This window comes from Oreochromis niloticus, linkage group LG9 (assembly GCF_001858045.2).
Source record: "Oreochromis niloticus isolate F11D_XX linkage group LG9, O_niloticus_UMD_NMBU, whole genome shotgun sequence".
Taxonomy (NCBI): Eukaryota; Metazoa; Chordata; class Actinopteri; order Cichliformes; family Cichlidae; genus Oreochromis; species Oreochromis niloticus.
In genome coordinates this window covers 18,982,663-19,006,138 of record NC_031974.2, presented here as the reverse complement: position 1 = coordinate 19,006,138, position 23,476 = coordinate 18,982,663, and the positions used below count along the sequence as shown (strand labels likewise).

At 38.5% G+C, this 23,476-nt stretch overlaps 2 protein-coding genes and 1 non-coding gene across 7 annotated transcripts in view; 2 read left to right on the top strand and 1 right to left on the bottom strand.

The window, feature by feature from the left end:
* Window positions 1–12: 12 nt before the first annotated feature.
* On the top strand, window positions 13–9,414 carry LOC100700726 (receptor-type tyrosine-protein kinase FLT3). Its single transcript, XM_019363121.2, has 24 exons — window positions 13–131; window positions 752–825; window positions 2,473–2,624; window positions 2,704–2,828; window positions 2,935–3,070; window positions 3,290–3,432; window positions 3,646–3,818; window positions 3,979–4,117; window positions 4,203–4,380; window positions 4,520–4,620; window positions 4,700–4,814; window positions 4,899–5,107; window positions 5,210–5,313; window positions 5,396–5,531; window positions 6,168–6,272; window positions 6,356–6,466; window positions 6,617–6,773; window positions 6,878–6,990; window positions 7,135–7,256; window positions 7,556–7,678; window positions 7,771–7,882; window positions 7,970–8,069; window positions 8,286–8,391; window positions 8,475–9,414. Exons 1-24 carry the CDS (start codon window positions 104–106, stop codon window positions 8,691–8,693), a joined length of 3,081 nt encoding a protein of 1,026 aa, XP_019218666.1. The 5' UTR covers window positions 13–103; the 3' UTR covers window positions 8,694–9,414.
* Window positions 9,415–9,497: 83 nt separating this feature from the next.
* The window catches only part of LOC102082737 (extracellular matrix protein FRAS1), a 473,764-nt gene continuing 459,785 nt past the window's right edge, over window positions 9,498–23,476 (bottom strand). For 4 of the 5 annotated variants that reach the window (XM_025910084.1, XM_025910087.1, XM_025910086.1 and 1 more), the window contains one exon: window positions 21,086–22,825. In XM_025910084.1, coding sequence (XP_025765869.1) covers window positions 22,547–22,825 — 279 coding nt within the window. In that variant the 3' untranslated portion in view covers window positions 21,086–22,546. Of the gene's footprint in view, window positions 9,737–21,085; window positions 22,826–23,476 lie in introns of those variants that run through there. The other variant, XM_025910089.1, reaches the window with a different exon arrangement.
* On the top strand, window positions 14,385–19,801 carry LOC106097838 (uncharacterized). The gene is made up of 4 exons (XR_001223886.3): window positions 14,385–14,435; window positions 15,225–15,402; window positions 18,414–18,500; window positions 18,606–19,801. It is a non-coding gene; the product is annotated as an uncharacterized LOC106097838 (transcript).

Sequence of the window (23,476 nt, the reverse complement as noted above, 5' to 3'; positions counted from 1 at the left end):
CCAATGGTCTTATACTTCCTCTATTTATAAGGCACATACGGACGTCTTGTACGCCAGTCTAGCCACAGAGTGAGCATGTAAACCAGCCAGAAAATACGCATCAATGCCGAGGCACCAAAATATGATTGCGGGTGAGTAAGACTCTTTCAAATCCCTGTTTTGTGGCCTGAATTATTGCCACTGAAGTAGTGCAACTTTTAGCTTCACGTTTGGCCATTTACCAGTTAGGGTTCAAAAATTTAAAATTAGCATGTTAGAAATAAAGATTCAGATATAAAATATTGGGTTGACATCAAGATTTACATTTTCAGTTTGAGGAACTTCAAGGCTCAGCAGCGACTGACAAGTGTTAAGGCTAACATTTGTAGTTCATATAAGGTGACATATGATGCTCTCAGAAAGAAAATAAATATCCGAAATAATAGGTGTGTGTCCCTATAAAAAACACAAATTACACTTTGTGTGATTTTTATAGTTTATAAGTGTTTAACATTTCTGTTTTAATATAATAAAAAAAAATTACTACTGTGCCATTAATAAATTCACAGGAAGCACTAAACACATCAGTTCATTTGTCCGCATGACTGTGTTGCATTGCGCTTTTTTTCAAATTTGCTTATTTACTTAAGCTGTATTTTCTTTAAAATTAAATAATCAATTCCTGTTTAATTTGTTATTTTCCAGTAAATTTCTAATAATTCGGGAAATGTGCATTTGTTTGAACTGAAGTTTTCATTTTCTGTATCTCCAGCTGTTCTGCTGCTGTGTGCTGTTGGAGCACTGTCTGATGATGGGAAGACCCAACCATCTGTGCCCAATCATGAAGTAAGAGCTGCTTTAACTGGAAAATAATGAGGAAAAACAACACAATTTAGTAGATGCTGTACAACTGCTGAACTGACAGAAAATAAATGTAAATAATATATGCACAAACCATTAGAACTCCAATATGAAGTAATTCCACTAAAGCACTTTTTTGTATAAACAAAAGAAAATATTCTTCAAACTTTGTGTAGCTTTATCTTATTTTCACTAATGACAGTGTCATTGTTTCATGAGTATGCAGAAACACAAAAATGCAGAGCAACAAAATGCTCTAAAACATCACAGGGGGAAATGGTACTCCTGTTTCATTTCTCGAAATCTGTCACTTTGTCTCATTTCAGTAAAAACTCTGCGTCCAAATTTTATTCCATTATAAAAGTAATGGACATTTTTTTAACCAGTTCATAGTTTAATATTTTCACACATGTAGTTGTGTGAAAAATAAAGTATACCCACTTTCGTTTCTATGGTTTTACATGACAGGACAAATTAAAATAATCATCTGACACTTAGCAGTGACATTATTTGTTTAACAAATACTGAGTCAAAATGCAGAAGCTGTGTTTAAAAATATAAGTAGACCCCCAAGATTTAGCAGCAATAGCTTTAATAATAGTTTTCTGTGTGAGGTCATCAGTCATTCTTATAGCCCAAGTTATCACCCCTGCACCACCATGCTTCACAGTTGGTATGAGGTGTTGGTGCTGATATGATGTGTTTAGTTTTTTCATCATATGTGGTGCTGTGCATGACGGCTAATCGTCTCCACTTTGGGCTCAACTGCCCAGTGGACATTGTTCCAGAAGTCTTGGGGTTTGTTCAGATGTTCAGATTTGTTCAACTTTGCAAAGCTAAGCTGGGCTGCCATGTTATTTTTAGAGAGACAAGGGTTTCTTCTGGCAACCCTTCCAAACAAGCTGTGTTTGTTCAGTCTTTTTCTAATTGTACTGTCATGAACTTTAATAATTACAATGTTAACTGAAGCCAATAGAGACTGACGTGTAGCTCACAAGCTTCTTGCTGATTCTGAGGTTTGCACTGTCTGAATTTGGGGTGACTTTGCTGGGACGTCACTCCTGGCAAGATTGGCAACTGTGTTGACTGTTTTCCACTTGTAAATAGTCTTTCTCACTGTAGAATGATGGATTTCAAATGGCCGAGTAACCCTTCCCAGATTGATTGGGAGCAACAATTCATTCACTGAGATGATTGTTGATGTTGTTACTCTTTCACGCCTGAATGCTCCAGACCAGAAAACCACTGAAACATTTGTTTTATAGAGGTGCTCATGATTACTGATGATCAGCACGTGACCGCTACTTACCCTCTTAAATCCTGTGGAAGTAATAAATAGTTACTTTGATTTTCATACAGTGCTTCTCCATTTTTGCTTTATTTTTCTTAAATAATTATATACTCTAATATTTTATGTGTTTTTATGTTGTCTTAATATGTAAAATTGAAGCAATGTTTATGCTTGGTTTGGTGATTAACAATCTCTCAGCTTTTATTACAACTTCAGACAATTATTTGCTAAATCAACCTTTTTATGTGTTTTTGTAAACCATTTTCTTAACATCTTGCCATCAGTGATTATTTTATTGCTGCTTAATAAAGGAGGATTAAATGGTGGGTCTTGTTCTTCAGGCAGCATGTTTGCTACCAGCTGATTATCAGAATCAATCTGGTTCCATCAACAAAGAGTTGGCTGTGGGTAAGAAACTCATCATCTCCCTGGAGGGCCTCTCTGGATCTCCTGTCTGCCACTGGATCAGAGGAGAAGACCGAGTAATGACAGCGTAAGTGACCGTCTGTGTTTCTGTTTGGGTGCTTTTATCTTTTTATGCAATTAAACTGAGACGTTTCCTTTAATCTCAGCAGAAATGGGAGTCAGTCCATGGTTACATCACCGCTTTCTGAGACAGATTCAGGGGCGTACACTCTGACCTGTGAATCCAAAAATGCCACCATGTTTTCCACGACTGTGATTCTTTATGTAATGAGTGAGTAACAGCTTCTCACCTTCTTTCTTCGACAATACTCAAACAATCTGTTTGATCATAAATTAGTGATAATAAAATGAATTTAATTGTTTTCTTTGTTGTTTAGAACGTCCAACAAAACCTCCAACAAAACGTCCAACAAAACCACAGCTGATGCTCGATGGTGTGGACGTGTCAGATACTTCCCCGCTTTTTAAGTGTGTCTCTGAGGGTTTCCCCAAACCCACAATCCAATGGTCTGGGTAAGACGTTGTCCTTTACGTTTTTATGCAAACTTTAGAATAGCAGCACTTCTTAATGTCTGATTTTAGACTGAATCATTTAGAGAGATGCTTTATTTTGGTAGGTGGTTAGGATAGATGGTATTAGACAAGCTTTGATAATAATGTATGTCAAAGACACAGCGAATATAATTTTACATAATTTTACACCACTAACAATTTTTTTCTCTGTTTGAACAGTAACAAGGATGTAAAACAGAGTTTAAAGGAAAGTGACAGAAAGACAGAGAGCAAAATATCAAGCGCTCAATATTATGATATAGGAATGATGTGCTGTGCAAACAATACTGAAGGACAAGAGTGCTCCCAACTGTATGACTACGGTAACTGGATTTAAATTAACTAATAACAAATTTAATACATCCACAAAGAATATATCCATAAATTATTACAGGAGTTAATTTGAGTAAAATTTGGTTCAAATACTTGAAAAAACAATGTTTACTCAGAGATTCACTAACTAATCTCAGAGAAGTAAATGACAAATTCTGCCTGCCAAATATATTTTTGACTTGAGGCCCTGATGTGTGTTTCAGACTTACAGAGCAGTGTAATGAACAAAGATGAGGTATCTACTGTCACCCTGAGCAAAGGTCAGTCTCTGCTGCTTCGCTGCAGAGTAAACGGATACAGTCTGACACCACCTGTGTGGGAGAAAGGAGGAAGACTGCTCGATGCCAGGACATTGTCATGTAAACCAGAGGAGGAGGTACAGTAATGTCCTGTAATCAGGGAGAGTTTCCTTAAACTTTCTTGTTATGTTTGTCTGAAAACTGACTGACCTCTTTAATATTACTCAGTCTGAGACACAAAGTACTTCACTGATAATCATCCTGCAAATGATCATTATTATGGTTTTTTTCTTCCAGATGTGCATTAAAAATGACTCACATTATGGTGTTCGGATGGCCTACCTGTCCATCAGATCAGTGAGAGAGGAGCACAGCGGCACATACACCTGCACGAGTACAAATAAAAACTCAAAGTCTGTTGATGTTCATGTCTCGGGTTAGTAGACTTCATTTCATGTCATTATTATTTGAAACTGTTCCCACTGAATAAATCTGACTGGTTTATTCTTGTGTTTCCTCAGATGAAGTTTCCCTCTCTGCACAGCTGGATGAGACCAAGATCATATCAGCTCAGGAGGCATCCAGCACCTGCTTGCAGGCCACTGTTTCCTACCATCCTGTTCTCCAGCACTGTTCCTGGGAGACTCCTGACAAAAAAAGGACTAAATGTGTCAGGGAGACATGGGTAACACAGCACAGGTACTTCAATGAAGCAAACTGTCACCATGTAGAAGTGTAAAAATATCCATTCATTCACGTTTTTCATGAGCAGCAACAGAGAACTGCTGCTGTCCAGTGTAATCATGTGATATGAGGTCTATAATGAACTGTTTCTCAGGACTGTGAAGCTTTGTGATCCACTCATATCAGGAGATTATAAGTTACACCTGGAGGCTGGAGGACAAAAGGAAACAAAGACCATATCAGTGTGTGTTGTAGGTGGGTTAATGTAGCCTTTGTTACATTTTTATTAGTATTTAAATGTAATTATGTTTGACATCATCTGATTTTGTTCCAGATGAACCAAAGTTCAACTTCTTGTTTAATAAGGATGATGGTACCATCAACCTTGAGACTGCCAGTCTGGTGCCAGCAAACTATACCTGGATGGTTTGCTCTAAGTCCAATGACAGGTATGATTACCTGCACAGTCGTTCAGCTCAGAGAGCATTTTTAGCTCTGATTATTTAAACTCCTTTTACTTTGTTTTACTGCAGCTGTGAAACAGACTCGTCCTGGGATGAGTTCCCAAATGCCTCTAAAACAGTCTCTGAAACAGACTCTAATTTTTCCTGCAACAAGCCGATCAAGAGCTCAGTGAGCAAAGACGTGGTGAAAGGAGACCAATTCAGGTTTTGTCTGACAAACTCAGTTGGAACCTGGTGCAAAACCCATTTCATGATTATCCCACCTCAGTCCTCTATTGGTAATAACAAATCTTTAATGAATATATTTACTGAAAATATTTGATGAAAAAAAATCTAAAAGTTTTCATGCTCACACTGTTTTGTTTTGTTTTATTTTTTAGGTAAGCCACCTGAGGATAACTCCTTCCTGCTGAAAGTATGTGTGGTTCTGCTTCTGGCTTTGATAGTCGCCATTATGGCGCTCATGTGTTTTATCAAAAAGAAGGTAAATATAAATAAGTTGTATCAGCATACATTTAAATGCAAACACACACAAAGACATGACACCAAACCTTTTATGTTTCCAGCAGAAACCCCAATATCAGCCTCAGCTTCAGATGATCCAGATGACTGGACCCAGTGATAATGATTACATCTACATCAACTTCAAGGACTTTGAGTATGACAGGAAATGGGAGTTTCCCAGGGAGAACCTTGAACTGGGTATGAAGTAAACTAGGTTACAGGGTTAAATATATGCATCAACACATAAATGCAATGTAAAGTTTTGCACTCAGTCAGTAAGAAGAGGTTTAAAAGAACATTCAAATATATGTAAAATTATTGATTTAGCTGCTAGCAGACCTCTGAAACCATTAAAAGAACGAGAGGCCCTTCAAATGGTAACAAGACGTACTTGAGGGCTTGCAAAATTACAGACTGAAGCAGAAAAAAGAGGAAAAAAAGTTCTTCTACATAAATGTGTTATCTGTGAAATATTCAGACTTTCCTCTTTTCATTTTTTTATGAAGAGTTTTACCTTTCTGGGCCTCAAAGTGTTGTCTGAACTCAGCAACACACCACGTTTAAAGAGGAAATGTCTCTTTGCCGGAACTTCTAACCAGATAGATACGTGAAACATGTCAAGGGGCCCCAACAGGACACCTTTAAGAGGCCGCAACTCTTTGGTTTAATATTGCAGAACAATCATTTGTCTTTAGTTTTTAATGGAATAAGCTCAATCTAAAAACTAACTTAATGTGAACACTTTTTTCCCTCATATTTCATTACAACGTGTCGATAAACTTCGTCAATATAATGAACAAAACTGAATTTTGAGCGTTTTTCTGTCCTCCTCAGGTAAAGAACTGGGCTCTGGAGCTTTTGGCATGGTGGTCCAGGCTACAGCTTATGGCATCAAAAAGCCAGGAGTCTCACAGAAGGTGGCCGTCAAGATGCTGAAAGGTTGGTGTTCGTTTCATGAGTGAAATGCAGAGCGTTAAAAGGGGTTATACCTAAAAGTGCTAATCTTGTACTTGACTCTGCAGAAAAACACCAGACTATGGAGAAGGAGGCTTTGATGTCAGAGCTCAAGATGCTAACTCACATTGGACACCATGCCAACATTGTCAACCTGCTCGGTGCATGCACAGACTCTGGTGCGTTTAACACATGCACAATCTCATCTTTCAGATGAGACCTACTGCACTGGTTTCTGATTATTTGGCATAAATCTTGTGCGCAAGTCATGATCTTGTATATTAATGTCAAACAGAAGTTTTAAAATAACCTAATTTCCCCTCATCTAGGACCAGTATACCTGATTTTCCAGTACTGCTGTCATGGAGACCTGCTGAATTACTTAAAAAACAACTGTGAACGTTACCACAAGTCTGTCACTGACGCTTTTGACAAAGACCGTTTCAGAAGCCTCTACCACAACCTGCAGCTCAGGAAATGCCCCAGGTGAGACAGGTTTCTATATCAGTGCTGCCTTTTGTTTATTTGTTAAATTATTCTCTGCAAAGTTGGTGTGGCATTACAGTTGTGTTACATTTGTCTTTTCTCAGTGCGCTGGAAGCACCAGTGGATAATTACGTGCCTATGTACACCGCTACCACAGGGGGGCAGGAGGACATCGCACTCCTTACCATCAACTCTGACAACATGGACAGCTGTGAAGGTGAGAAACGTGATAATAAGGCCAGCAGAGCATGCACGTTATCATGGTGAAAAAAAGACGTTTAAAAAAAGGTGTATGTGTGAACAGAGGTTGACACACTACTGTGAGATTCAGAAATGGTGGCTGAACACAATTTATCTGCAGATCCAGAGAGCTTTGAAACCCCAGACGAGCAGACGGAAGACCTGGAAGCCCTGACCTTTGATGACCTGCTGAGCTTTGCCTTCCAAGTGGCAAGAGGCATGGAGTTCCTCTCCTCCAAGAATGTAGGCGACAAACACCAGACAAACCTCTGTCACCCAGCCTCTCTGCAGAAACACATTTAGTCTTTTTAGTTCCTCTGTGTTGATGATCAATTTAGACCTAAATAGGCAGACTTAACCTGAAACACCTGTGTTGGTTTCTTAGTTCTTTGCATTTTGTCATAATATATCTATATTTGGGAGATTTGGAATTTTATAAACCGCACAGTTCAAGGGAAATTATTTAAATATAACTAAAATAAAATTGCATATCAAAATAAATACACAAAACATATGCTGATGACTGCTCCTTTTGTCTGCAGTGTATCCATCGGGACCTGGCAGCTCGAAATGTCTTAGTGACAAACGGCAGGCAGGTGAAAATCGGTGACTTTGGACTCGCCCGGGACATCGACAACGACTCCAACTATGTCGTGAGAGGAAACGTATGTTGGATGATACTATGGTCATTTTATATTATTCACTGACTCTTATGTTAATCACTGCGGGTGGGTGACTGAGCTCTGCTGTCTCACAGGTGCGTTTGCCAGTAAAGTGGATGGCTCCTGAGAGCATCTTCCAGGGAATGTACACCATGAAGAGCGATGTCTGGGCTTATGGCATTCTGCTCTGGGAGATCTTCTCACTCGGTAACTTTCACAAACATTAACTCATTGTGAGCAGCACATTCAAAAGATAAACAATCAGTTCTAATGTCTCAATGATGTTTGACTCAGGTGTCACTCCATACCCGGGCATAAAGGTGGATCATATGTTCTATTCAATGATTGAGAGAGGATTTAAGATGGAGTGTCCATACTATGCCAATGAAACTGTGTAAGTCTCATCTTAAATGTTTCATAAATGTAATGGGTTGTTTTAAGAAAACTATTATTTTAGGATTCAAATAAAGACAGAATCACATTAATACATCAGTAAAAATCAAAAATAATACTCTGTTTCTGTTCTGTTTTGAAACTTTAGCTATTCTGGACTTTTAAATATAACTTTTGCTTTTATTAAGTCAGTAGTGTTGTGTATGTTCTTCTGCAGGTATGGGATGATGTGTAAGTGTTGGGCCCTGGATCCCGCTAACCGCCCCTCTTTCTCCAAGTTGGTGTCCTTCCTGTGTGACCTGCTCACAGACCGAGAGGAGAATGTAGGCCTATATTTGTGTTAAATTATACTCAAACACATATGGGAATGTAGCAGCGTAATCACTACCAACATTCACTTTTTCAGCTCTACCAAAACACAATCAGTCGGACTTCCAGCGACTACCAGAATGCGTCGACCATCGTGGACATGTCTGCCTTGACCAAAGCAAGCGAAGAAAAGAAGACCCAGGCCACCAATGACTACTGTCAAACCTGTGCCACTGAAGAAAAGACAGCAGAAACATGTGACGGAGACACCGTGGCAGCTGAGAAGGAGCTTCTGAAACCATCCGATGCAGAGTGATCGCCTTTATACATTTATTTTTCATCCATATATCCAACAGCTTATATAATAATACTGATAATACGGTACTAACCTAAGAATTTAGAGTAGAATGTACTTGCTTTATATTATATTCAAGCATACCAAGCAGTTTTGGTAAATTACGTTTTTTACAATAAAATGAGATTTGATAAAATATATATTTTTAAAGTATTTTTTTGTCCAGTTTTTATTGTGCAGCTACAAAATACAATCCATCCATCCATCCATTCGCTTCCGCTTATCCTTTCCAGGGTCGCGGGGGGCGCTGGAGCCTATCCCAGCTGTCATAGGGCGAGAGGCGGGGTACACCCTGGACAGGTTGCCAGTCTGTCGCAGTCTGTACAAAATACAATTAATTATGAAACAAAAAAATATTCAGAGGAATGTACTTTAGAAATGTAGCTATGGAAAAAAAAGATTTCTCCATTATGTTTATCTGAAGACTCAGGAATTTATTACATGTTGCATATATGACATTATATATTATATATATTACATTGTTATTAATGGAAATATTTTTTAAATACATTTATACACCAGCAGGGAATGCAAGCATTATATTTTTTGTACACATTTATTTTTTCCACAATAAACTTTCTTTATATATTTTACTGTAACTTTTACACTATATGCCATTTTATCTACAGCATTTTATCATACAGCATTACACCTGCAATAAAATGTACTTTAAAGAAACTCATTTGGCCATGCCTGGTGTTTTATTTGAGTCTTGTCAAAGAAATAACAATCGGAATTTTTTTCATAAGCATTTCACAGGAAAATACTTTTTATATATATAAGAGAAAAATTTTATTTTTCTCTTTAATGATTTTGTGTTATACTAGAGTACAACACATTCAGAGTGAAAACAAACTGCGCCTGACTTTACAAATTAAGATTTGTTGGAAAAACCACTGATCAGGTACTAAAATCTGATGTTCCTAAGCTGTGTTCTGTGTCCTCTTCCACTCCATGTATATCCCAGGAGGTATCCTGCTGTATCATCAGGTTTGGAAGCTGCACTGTAGAGGAACGCAACGCTTATCAGAGAGTTTACTTATTTATTTATTTATTTGCTCTTTTGTCAGACATATGCACTTTTATTTTGGAGTTTTACACATATCTAAAATATGGTATCTTATTTTGTGGATCTCTGTAACAAAAGTTTTTTCAGACACTTTTTACTTTTTAAAATCTGTAATGTTACAATAAAGCTGAATGTGAATCCTCAAGCACAGCAGCTATAGACAGGAGTCCACTGCTCAAGGCACCACTACATGGAAGACACAAACATTTGTGTTGCCACAGCGCCACCTTGGGGAATTTCAGGAAATCCAAAAGTTAACCAGGAGACGTAATTCCAAAAATATATACCACCTTTATTCACTTTTAAGATGACAAGTCAGGATGAATCTGGGTTAAAGTTTAAAATATTTGTAAGTGTTACATATAATGCTAAAGGTCGAAGCTGCTGCCTGTGATGACAGGGGATAAAGGCGAAGAGATACGGCTCACCAGGGCAACACATCCTGACAGACTAACCACAAAGGGAAGGATATGCTGGCTCAGCCCATCGCTCCTACTCAGCAAAACAAAGGAATAAATCAATCATAAAATCACAGTAGAACAAATGAATAATGACTCCTAGTCAAGATGAGCTTGGCCTAACAGACACTATAAAATTCAATAGAATTTGCAAAAGGATCAGATTCTTCTGATTACAGCGTACAAAAACAAAGAAAACACATACAGGAACATCAGTCACAGACATGGAAACGTCTGGGTTCACAAAAGAGAAGAAAAAAAGGAAAATAATTTTTAAAAATCATATTATATTATATTATAAACATATAAATCTTGGTGTATTTTACTGTATGTAGTAACCATTTGTGCATAGTATAGTATTTTGGCTTTTTAAACACTATTTTTCTTATTTATTGTGCTGTTGTAACCAGTGAGTTTCATTAGTGTGGGATTGAACGAAACGTCTTTTTATTGAATGTTCTAACTTTAAATGTGTGGGTATCCCCCCACATAGATGCAGCATAACTTATAACAATAATACAGAAGAAAAATTTACATTATACAAGGTAGAAAGAAATATAAACCAACATAAATATATCTGGGGAAAATCTGTGAGATGCTTAAAGTACCAGGCCTACACAGTTGGAGAACTCTCCAGAATATAGACCATAACCTTAAGAGCCTCAGAACATTACGGAGAAGCTGCAAATTACAGGACTCGAGGTGTTCATGATCCAAGTGTGCAAGCAGGTCTGAAGAGAAGCTCTTAGTGAAACCATCAACTCAGTATCAACCAATCATAACCCTGTCACTCAAAATGAGCCTTGCCCCACATTAAAAGGCAGAGCATAAAAGTGACTCTAGCATGAAAAGGGACTCATTCATTCAGTTTAAAGTAAATACATTTTTAAAAAAATAAATAAAAAACTAGGCAAGCATAGACATTTTTAGCAGGCAGAAATATTTCCACTCTTGACTGTTGAACCTTGAATTACAAGGTTACCGTTAGGAAGCGGCTCTGGACAGGATTTCCATATTAACATTAACATAGATCCTCCCGATTGAACAGCTGAAATTTGTTCAGTATTGCAACACGAAGCAACACGAAACAATTTTCCGTCTTTGGACAGCCAGGACAGCCACTATGTGGTCACTGCTGGGATATTTCTTGAATTACAAGATTTCAGTCAGGCAGCCTATGGGCAGCATCTACACGTTACCTCAGAAAGATCCCCCTGATTGAGGATTCCTACAGGAAGTGAAACAGTGAAGTGTCCATTTACGACACACTGGGATCATTTTCCATCTTTTGCATATCATTTATTCATTTAATTTGGAAATGGCACATTCAGCGTTACTTAGATGTGTACAATATGGCCTTGAGTATGTTTTGTTTTGCTTTGTGGCCAGCTGGTTCTATCAGGATCTTTTAAGCTGATTAACTAGATTACATTTTTTTTCTTTCAGACTCTGTCTTGTAATCAAACATTTATTTCTAAGATTAAGCTGTAAGTAATTACTTGTTTTTTCCTTTGCGGTGTTCACTGTGAGTGTGTGAAGATGGAAATAAAGATGTAAAAGAATTCTGCATGAAAGTTCACCTTTTCAGTGCTGCATCTTCAACTGGATGTGCTAACTACGTCTTAAATCATCTTGCTAAGGAGAGTGAGAGCCTGTGTCCTCCGGGCTCACAATTCATTATGAGAGACTTCTATGTTGATGACGTTGTCACAAGCATAGCAGATGTAGATGAAGCTATTCAGCTTGCAAAAGAAGCCCAAAAGTTCTGTGCTATGGGTTTACTGCGACTATGCAAAGTTGTGCATAGTCGTAGTGCTTGAGAGTAAAACCATCTGAGCGTGCCACTGAACCAAAGGCTCTTGATCTCGTCGTTAATGATCCATCACTATGAAGAGCCTTAAAAACCCACTTGGACATTGAATCAGACAGTTTCAGTTTCCATACCTTTCTGAAGGATCAACCAGAAACCCGACGTGGCATACTCTCCACAGTTGCCTCCCTTCATGAATCATTAGGGCTTGTTGCTCCTTTCCTGCTAACTGGGAAAAGGGTGTTTCAAGAAACTGTAGGCATTTCACAGGCTGGGATGTCCCACTCATCAGTTAACCTCAACCAGTCTGAAGATGCTGGAAGTGTGATCTGGCATTTGGAGAAAATCACATGCCTCACTGCTATGTATCAACTGACTTTGGAAAGATCAAATGATTATGGCCAGTGTTCATATTTGAGACACGTGAATGAAAATGGATCTCTTACTTGTGATCTGGTCGTGTCAAAGTCCACTGGAGCGACAATCAAGGCTGCGACAATCCTTAAGTTAGAGCTGACTGCTGCTGTTGTGTCTGTCACAGCAAGCACTACTCTAAAGGAAGGACTTGGTATTTCAGGGATTGATTAATATTTCTGTACAGACTCCAAGGTTGTACTAGGGTACAGCAACAACAAACCATGTCATTTTCACACATTTGTATTGAATAGGATTCAGAAAACTCATCTCAGTACAACTACTTAGCAGAGGCGATATGTCTCCACTGACAATAATCTTGTAGACCTTGCTTCAGGAGGTTCAAGTGTGTGAGAAACAAGTAGTTACTCACTGATGAATAATAATATAAAAAGATACATTTCATATAGCTGATCATATTATACAATATTCTCTTAACAAAGTGCAAGCAAGCTTCTCACATAAAACTGGTTTACTGGACCCAAGTTCCTATGGGAGAAAACAGTACCTCCACCTGCAGAGGTAATCCCAGAAATCTCACTTGGGTGACCTGAAGTTAAAAAGGTTCAAACACTAAATGTGAAGACTGCACATTTCTGTCTCTCTCATCCAGATCAGATTAAGTTACTTGTTAATGGCATTCAACTTTCACCCCTGAGTAAACTGTTTTGATTGGATGCTTTTCTTGACAATGATGGAATCCTCAAGGCGGGAGGAAGACTGAAAAATGCATCCCTCCCTGACTCTCAGAAGCATCCAATGATTATTCCAAAACACCATCACACAGCCAGGATGATAATAGCTCATTATCATGAGCAGGTTAAACACTAAGGAACTGGTTTAGGTGAATAAACGTTACAGTCTGCTTTTCACATGTCTTTGTTGTAGAGTAATTCACATTGAAATGTTGAATGACATGTCAGCTGATGCCTTCATTAACGGCTTCTGATGTTTTGTTGCTATAAGATCGGCAAGACAAATAAGATGTGATCAAGGAAGCAATTTTGTTGGAGCCAAGAATAAAATGTAGAATGCACTCAGTTGCCTGGAAAGTTGCCTACTCACTGTGGATAGCCTGAATGATCCAGATGGTCCTGAATTACTTACTCCCAAACACATACCATGAAACCATGAAACACACTGGAGTCTTGCCACCTCCTGGAATCCAACACCATCAGAGAGGACATGCATACTTCTAAGAGGTGGTGTCACATTCAGTATCCAGCAGAGCAATTCTGGTCCTGCTGGAGGAGAATATCTCTCTATTATTGCCACTAGACAATGCTGGCGTGTTTCTAGAAGTGATCTGAAAGCTGGTCACATAGTCATCAAAAGGGGAGATGATCTGTCACGGAACGACTGGAGATTAGCCATAGTTGTAGAAACGGTGACTGATTAAGATGGACTTGTGAGGAAAGTTAAGATTCGTCTTGTGGAACAGAAAATGAGAAAGTAAGGACAACATTCTGGCAAACTGTCAATTGCTGAAGACTGATCTTGCTCTTAGAGGCTGTTTAACACAATGACTATAGTTTTTACTGTATGAAGACTTTATGTGTGGACGTTGTGTGGACGTTATCTGCATAAATAATTCTATTTCCAGTATGTAAAACGCCTTGTGGTTAAAGGTCATTTTGTGTTTAAAATCATTAGTGTTATATTTCTCTTTTTTGTTAGAACACTTATGATTTGGTGGGAGTGTAAATGACCTTTAAATGCTCAGACTTTTTTGAGTAATATTTTCACATATATTTGTTTTAAAAAATATTGTGTTTACTATATGGTTAACATGATAGTTTTTATATTCAAACATTTAGGAATTAAGTCTCCTGCCTGGCATGTCTGGACATCATCATGGTGATTAACCTATTTAATTTCCTCGGGGTTAAATTCTCCTGTAGGTGGCAGCAACAAATTTTCCCTAATTTGGAGGCAGAGAAACGTGACTGCAGGTAAGTCAGAGTATTTCAAGGTTCCTCAGAATTGGTGGTAATCAGAACAACAGCCTGATACCTGCAGGCCTGACAATAGGAGATGTATCACTCCTGTAACACCTGTAACATTCAGCAGTCGCCTCATTGTTCTCACACACAACAAAACTATTGACTACACTACACACTAACTACACAAGATTTGCGCTAAACGTCGCAAATCTCTCACATCTCAGAACACCGCCGTCACTCCTAAAACTTCCCCACGTTTCTTAACAACTAGATGCTATGTTGCCATATCATTTTTTGATTGGTCGACACGGTACTTTTATCGACCAATAGGAGAGTTCTGTGAAAAGTTTCTTTCTCACATGAGCTAGAGCTAAAGCAAAAAACTTCAGGCCCATAAATGTTTTAAAAAATGAATAAATAATATTATACAATAGTCAGGATGAACTGTAGCACATAAACATTTGATGATAGACTTTAAATATTTGACTTTTATTTGACGTGTATTATGTTTATCCTATAGACCAGAAACACTTCATCATTTGAATGACAAACTAAGGAAAGATAAGAAAGAAGTACTGTGTCAGACTAAAAGAGTTGACTTTAGACTTAACTTGCTGTCGTCTGATCTTCAAGCTTACTGTATACCCATAAGGGTGGTATTTATGTTTTTAATTACATTTTTGAAAAAACAAAAAGAAAAACAAAAATAAAAAAATTTCCCTTAATGATATAAGCAGTAAATGACACTATAAATTTAACTGATCTTACTTACTGGATATTGTATGTTTCTGTCATGAGTCATGCTCTGAGTGCGTGCACCGTGACGGCTCCACTCCGTCAGTCATTAAGAGTGCAAGCCTGGGAATGCTGGGCACCCCGTGGCTGGAATAAGAGAGCTGCACACTGAAGTGGGAAATGGCAGATATAGGCTGGTGGTGAGGAAAGTCCAGGACTGCCAGTGTGTGTTCAGATACCTGTAAGTATATTGATTACTGCAGTGTGTGTTATTGATGGTAAGAGTTCTGGTGATGTTGATTATGAACACAACTGCATCTTGGATTTATTTAATCAGTGTTTTGCAGTTATCTTATAAATGTGAAAGCATTGTGACATGTACAGCATTTTGGATAAAGTCGCTGCTCTTTGGACAGCCTCAATGCTGCGTGTGTATAATGTAATTAGCACCATAGTGCTGTGTGCACCAGAATAGTTGCAGCTGTCAACCTTAAGCTGGTGGCAGAGCAGTGGGGAAGGCTAAAGTAACTGTGTGTGTGTGTAGATTATATAAATGAACATATAAATGATATAAATCAAATTCAAATTCAAATTCAAATTTTATTTGTCACATACACAGTCATACACAGTACGATATGCAGTGAAATGCTTATACAACTGCTCGTGACCTAAAGAAAAAAGAAAAGGCTATGAATAAGATAGGAAATAAATATGAAAAATTAAAAAGGGTAAATTTAACTAGGAAGGAATAAAATAAAATATATATATATGAGTTTGTTGAAAATAGAATAACTGTACAACACAAATTAAACTGTATAATTTATTAATTAATTAATGCATTATTATTATATCCACAGAGTACTCCACCCTTATTACACATCCCTGGCTAAACTGTTACTCTGTAGGCTATCGAATAAAATCGGACGTTGTCCCAGGATTTCCTGGAGCCACTCGCCTAGCTTGGGAGTCACTGCACCTAGTGCTCCGATTACCACTGGGACCACTGTTACCTTCACCCTCCACATCTTGTTGAGCTCTTCTCTGAGCCCTTGGTACTTCTCAAGCTTCTCGTGTTGTTTCTTCCTGATGTTGCTGTCGTTTGGTATCGCTACGTCTATCACTACCGAAGTCTTTTTCTGCTTCTCTACCCCCACTATGTCCGGTTGGCTAGCCACCACCGTTTTGTCCGTCTGTATCTGGAAGTCTCACAGGACCTTTGCTCAGCCATTATCGACCACCCTACGACTTCCAGGCCATACTCAGCACAGATGTTCTTGTATATTATGCCGGCCACTTGGTTATGGTGTTTCCTGCCTGCTAGCATCTTTCACCCAACCTTTACGTGCTGGATTTTCTCAGGGGTGTCTTTAAACAGCCTGCACCTGGGGTCTTGCCTGGTGTGATAGACCCCAGCCTCAATGGATCTGTGCTCAGAGCTTTTCTGTGTCTTCTCCACACTTTGACACTACAATCCAGCTGCTAAAGGCAGAATCTGTATTCATTGCTAAAATTTCTCCTCACGCTCACGCTTAGTGCACATGTCGCTGACGTCAGTGCTTATGGGCCTGATGGATTGTCTGGACAGAGCACCACTGGTAAAATCATCCTGCAAACTCTGACTGCAAATCTGTAGCAGACTGCTTATAGTTTCTAAATGCAGACAGTGAGCGGAAACGGTCTTCTTGTGGTGTCAAGTTTGAAGTTGCCCTATGGCACAGGCCCTATCCACATCAGTTAAATGTAGCATGCTTGGAGCATATGATCGCTGCACCAGGGTCCATGCTCACAGGAGATACTAAGTGGGCAACAATAAGCACTGGATTGTCAGTACCTGGGGTACCTGAAGCTAAAAACAAGAGTCAATAGCAGAATAAGCTGTTTGGCTTTGGCAAAGAAGATCTGGCAATATTTTATGGGCATAATCCACATACTCATCTCTGCTGCTCAAGGCATGAATACATTTTCCTTACAAACATGGCACCATTTAAGGGAAAATGAACAGACTTTCTGTTAGAGTCAAATTGTTAAATGTTGCCATTCTTGTACTTAAATCTGTAAGTCTTAGTTCAAACTGTATGATCAAAGACATTCCTTTGTTTCTGACCCCCTCCCCAGCCTGTTGAATGGTGGGGGAGGCTGTAGTGTTTTATTATAGGCACATCCCAGGTGAAGGTTCTGTTTTCTTGTTTAGTAAACTTCCTGCCTTTATGACCCTTTTGGTGAGCAGGTCACACAAATGCACCCCCAAACACACACACACACACACACACACACACACACACACACACACACACACACACATAGTGCCTTATCTTTTATAACCATAGGGGGGTTTTTATAATGGGTGTTTGTGTAAACTGTGTGTCACAGAAATAAAAGGCTGCTGTGGGGTGATGGTTCTTCGAAGTGGTCTGAGACACCGAGGGCAGAAGGGCTGCTCTGAGATCCTTCCCTTGCTAGCATGTGAAAAACCGGTTGAGCTGTTTGTCTTGCTTCGTTAACGGGAATAAGTCTCTAAACCAGCGGGGCCTGTGGAAGCACAGACCCAACACTTTCCAGTAGCATAAGATTTATTACCAAGAAGAAGTGCGACAGCAAAGAACGGATTGCCCAAATAGAAGTTTCCTTACTTTTTCTATGAAGTTTATATGTTTGTAAAAATAAAGTTAATCATCTGCTCTAAACACGTTTATATAGACTCAAGATTCCTTTTACAATTTTCTTGAAAATGTGTTTTTGGTGCGTTTTGCAAAACTGTAAGGTTCCTCAGTCACACACTTTTTTCTTCAGTTAAAAAAACTTGCAGATCTGGCATATTGATCTATCTAAGGTTTGATAGCTTATCTCTGGACAGTCAGCTTAAAGAAGAATTTGCAAAGTTCATTGTATTTATTTAAGATAATTTTTGACACATAAATTGTTTTTATAAGACATTTATCACAGACTACAGACTGACAGGACTACGAGAAACATCTTTTAGTTATCGTCCTTTTTAGTGGTCTGAAAAGTTCATATGAAAGCATAGGTTTATCTGTTTTAAAGACACAGATAATTTAAGACAATTACACAAGTAGATATTTCAAGAAGACAGTGTAAGCAAACATTTAGGGGCTGTGGTTTCACATTTTGCTCCTCCTATCATACGTTAGAGTCACCTTCCAGTAAGTTTCCGGGTCACTTACCCAGTATATGTACTGGGACTGGCACCAGTATGTTTGAGACACATAAAACTTTCTCCTCTGTTTATTTCAGCAGACTTTCACAATGGATGCCATAAAATGTGGAGGATTCTCGAAGGTGAAAGACGCTGATGAGGAAATTCAGACAATCTGTGATGAGGTGAGCTTCTTCATAACATTCAGACTCACATATTAAACAGACACATCAACTTTGTGCTCTGCATTTTACGTTATGTTTTACTTTTATTTTATGTTTATTTTGAAGCTTCCATGTTATGGAGGAGAAGCTGTAGTTACTGGTGTGGAAGACCATCATGACAAAGATCCCATCCAATCTTTTTAATGAATCACACTTTGTATTTCAGCTGCTCTCTGTTATAGGTTATAATCAATATATTAAAACTCTTTATTTCTAGACATATATAACTGACTTGAGTTCATCATTTGAAGCATTAAAAGTTGAATTCTGTAAAAAACTAAATGATTGTGATCGTTGATTTCTTGCTAGTTATTAACTTTTACCATTGCATTTACCATCATTGCAGCTACTGATGATTTTTTGATTTTCATATTTGCTTCATCTATAATAACTGTAAGGTTAACAGTACTCTTGTCTGAATTATCTCTGTGTGTATGTGTGTGTGAGGGAAGACTCTAACAGAGTCCCAAAAGTCCAACACATGTTATCCTGTTTTTAGAGACATAATTTGTGCAGCATACACAGAATCTAACCAGTAATTAAAGGATTATTCAGGCTACTAATCTCTCTAATTTATTGTGTTCTACAATGATGGACATGGTCGTCCATACAGAAGATAATCAGTATTAAGATGTCAGTCACAGCTGAATTTCTTTTTAATCTTGCATTAGTCCCACTTGTCCAGCAGATGTCCTCGTTATGTCTCCTGCACATCTTGATTGTTTGTAGGTCTCAACCATGCTTTGACCAGATCATTCAGCCTTCCTTCATTTATTTAAATGTATTAACTATTTAATCTGGTAGACCATCTTGTAGTGGCCTTCAACACGTCTTTTTCAGATGTTTGTCTGTACTGCTTTTTTTTCTTTAGCTTGTGTCACTTTGTGGCTGTATCTTCATTTCCCTGTTTTAATTTTGATGCTGTTTGCAGTCATTAAAATCTCCTTTTTGTTTTTTTTTGTTTTTTGCATCTAACATTTCCAGCTCTAAATGTTAACTAGAAAAGAGTAATAATAAGGCAGAGCCCCCTGAAACTCTCTCAAAAGTATGTGAAGAGAAGATTCCCCCTGGTGGAAAAAAAAACAAACAAAACAAAAATGAAAAAACACCACCAACAACAGGGAAAAGTAAAATCTAATATCTACAGTCTTAAAAAACAAATAATAGTAAGAAAATAATATCTAAACCACAGAGAGGAGTATACACTAGAGCAGGAGTGTCAAACTCCAGGCCTCGAGGGCCGGTGTCCTGCAAGTTTTAAATATCACCCTGGGTCAGCACACCTGAAACAAATCATTAGTTCATTATCAGGCTTCTGGAGAACTTCAAGACATGTTGAGGAGGTAATTTAGCCATTTAAACCAGCTCTGATGGATCAAGGACACATCTAAAACCTGCAGGACACCGGCCCTCGAGGCCTGGAGTTCGACACCTGCGCACTAAATGTAGGTGGATCGATACCAACTCTAGTATTGGTATCTGATCGATGCTAGCTCGTTAGGATCGATACTTTGTTTCTATCCCCCTTAAGTTTAGTAGGTATAATTGTATTAAATAAATAAAGTTTTGGGAAATTTGGATTTCAATCACAGCTCACACCTTGTATTTTCACTTCCCGGCAGACTCGAGAGGATTTTGTCATACGCTCCGACAAACCCACACATGCGGTAAAAATGTGGGCAAAAGTGATTATTTTCTTGTGCTAGTCTAAGTGTGCTTGTTTTTTTGTTTTTTTTTACTGCCCCCCTTCTTCTTGAGCTGATGGTACGGTCCAAAATGTGGTCATATGACTCGCTGTTGTGTTATTTGTTTTTTTTACATGATCATTTACAAATACCGTACAAACAAACACCCCTCTTCCCCTGCGCTGGTCCACAATGCAGAGTCTTGTGAATTGGCGTGTGTTTATTAGCTTTTTGGTCGTTTTTTACCAACAAAATGTTGTCAAAGTGGAAATGTGCGGAGGGCTGACCGAGGAGAAGCAGGCTGATGAAGCAGTTCAGAACATCTGTGATGCAGTGAGTAGAAAAGGGAGATTTTACACTCACACACAGGGCCTGTCATTCATATTGTTGTTGCTGTCATTGTTATTCAGATGAAGCCTCTCGCAGAGCAGAAAACCGGGAGAAACTTTGAGGTTTTCACTGCAAAGAGCTACAAAACACAAGTCGTAGCTGGGACCAACTACTTCATTAAGGTAATGTTTGTAATGCAAGCAGTGAGCACAGTGGAAACACTACAAAGCTCTGAGGTCTTGCGAATTATAAAATATCATCCAGAAGAGCACTGATTGATAATTTGATCTGTCAGGTGAAAACTAAAGCAACGATCAGGGGGGTTTTCAGTTACTATCTCTTCACTTATGTAGTGATTTTAAAAGAAGGTGTGTGCAAACCTTTAACTGTTATTGAGTTTCTTGCATCACAGCTGAGGCTTTCAATCACTGTTTCCACACAAATTTTGCTTAAATTTGTTTAATTTTGAGACAAGTCCACAAAAGAAAATGAAAATACCTGTGCGCAGTGTTGGGTAAGTTACTTTAAATTAGTAACTTAGTTACATTAGTAGTTATTTCTATCAAAAGTTACTTGTTCCTTTCTAGTAACTAGTTACTAGAAACTAACTTTGGTTTTACTCAGAATTCTCTTATTAATGTGTTGCTTCCCTAACTGGATACCAGCAAGCATGCCAGTCTCCTAGCTTCCTTACATGGTAGCACTATCCTGCCACAAGTGCACTGTGCCACCTAATGGCCTGAACCTAAAATGGCAGTGTAGTAGTGCGAGTGCAAGTTAATGATGAAATGAATGAAACTAAATTAGAAATTAACAATGTTTGTTTTATGTGTCACTTTTTATCTGTCTGTTTTAATCTATTTCTGTTGTTTCAAACCTCTATAAATGCAAACACATCATTTTGGGGTTGATGCAGCAGTGTTATAAATCTAATCATTGTACGTAGCATCACTAGGAAGAAGCAGTGGATCACAAAACACGACATACAGTGTGTTGAAACTTTTGAAAGCTAACTTTTGTTCACAATTCACAGTACTTGGAGAAATAAAATAGCCTGGAAATGAACGTGAAAGTTATTATTGGCTCTGGGTTTCTGCTCATTTACACCTTCCACAGAAGGTTGTGGAAAGGAAACACTTAGATGAGAGCTGCTTCAAAATTGGCCAAATGACCTTCAGGAAGCTCAGCATAAACACCACAGAGATGAAAACAGTACTAAATTATGCATTAATATCCAGAATAGTAATATCTCAATCATATTTTTAGATTGAGTACAAGCATTTGGCAGAATATGGGAGCAAATGCTCACAGTCGGGATGATGTTTACAGTTTGTACTAGAAATCTCATCTGTTTTATTTATACATATTGCCTCCGTCTCTCAGGCTAAGGGTTATTTCAGTTACTGGGAATGTATTATCATTAAGAAAATGATGTTTACAAGCTTCAAATTGAGCATGCGACACATTAAAGTGGCTTTGTTTGATTTGTTGGGATATAGTTGGGATATATTTGCTGTACACAGTATATCCCAACCATGACTGCGGTGATCCCACACTAAGCTGATAAGATAAGCATTTGCTGCACACCTTATCAAAAAGTAGCCTTCATTTCCTTTTAATATCATACACCGTCAGTCAATTGATGTGAGTTTTTAAAATGCACATGTAGTATATGGTTTATTAGTATTCACTATGACACAAAAAAGGAAAATTATCCTAATTTTTTATGAATATTTGAAGCAGGAAAAGCAAAAACATCAAAGCTTACAGGAGGACGGGAAAAGGCAAAACTTCGCTACAGAAATATCCTGTCCTTCCAAACATGTCCTTTGCAAAAATATTTTCACTCTCTGTTTCCGGAGGTGCCCGCCCTTTGCAAAAGCGCCCAGTTTCTGTCCTCACAAAGACAGAAGCACATGAATACACCCACAAATTCACAAAAGGTCAGAGCACGCACACTCTCACAGACATGCCCTCACTCTGGTATTTCAATCATCCCACTGTAATAAAACTGTCCACACACACAGACACACACACACACACCTCTTTTCCGTTGTCCTCCACCATGAAGAGCAGGTTGGTGCTGTCAGTCACGGTGAAGGTGAAGCGGTATTTGAGCGAGTTGGAGCCGTCGTGGTTGTAGCTGATGCGGTTCTGGTCGATGTCGTCCATGGTGAAGCTGCTTATCTGTCGGTAGTGTTGGCCGCTGATGGTGCGCTCGATGGTGCCGTGTCGAGGAGCCTGGATGACGCTGAAGACGATGGACTCCGCCTGGAGGAAGGTGGTGTAATAGGAGGGAAAATGCAGGGAAAGGAAGGACGGCTCAATGATATCGCCTGCAATGTCTCCCTAGGATGAAGCTACATAAAGAAGCAGTGTTGGTTCTGCACAACCAACAAACCAGCAAAATAGTGAGAACTCAAATTCAGGAATCAGCTTCAAAATATCTATAGTGGCGAACCTTAACATCACTTTTGGGTGTTACTCTCTAAAATTCTACAATAAGGCAGTAGAAAATAAATCTTCAAGATTTTACTGAGAATTACAGATTTATGGGATTAACAGTGTTGGATTATCCCTTAAACCGGCTGCTTAGTTTAGCCAGCTTAGGTAATGATCTCAAAATAAACATTCAGAGGTCCAGCTCTTTTCTAAACTGGTATCTGTACTGCTTTGGGATGATTCCAAACATGATGCCAATTAGTTCACAAATCATACCAAGCTTCAAAGATATGATCTGTTGTCAATAGAAAATTGTACTTAGTAGTCAGTATAATCTTTTAATAATATAAGTTTGCATATGATAGAATACTGCATGATGACCACTTTATAACTCAGACTGTTTTGATTCACTGTGACCCGTTATCATGCAGGGAAGGAGCAGTACCTGCTAGATAAGAGCTTAATAAGCAGTTTCACTTT

What these genes read in the sequence shown, in the direction of transcription:
- LOC100700726 (XM_019363121.2), top strand. Translation starts at nt 104, where the DNA reads ATGCCGAGGCACCAAAATATGATTGCGG. An exon ending in ACTATGTCGTGAGAGGAAAC is followed by an intron (nt 7,679 to 7,770) that starts GTATGTTGGATG and finishes GCTGTCTCACAG; the next exon opens with GTGCGTTTGCCAGTAAAGTG. An exon ending in TACTATGCCAATGAAACTGT is followed by an intron (nt 8,070 to 8,285) that starts GTAAGTCTCATC and finishes GTTCTTCTGCAG; the next exon opens with GTATGGGATGATGTGTAAGT.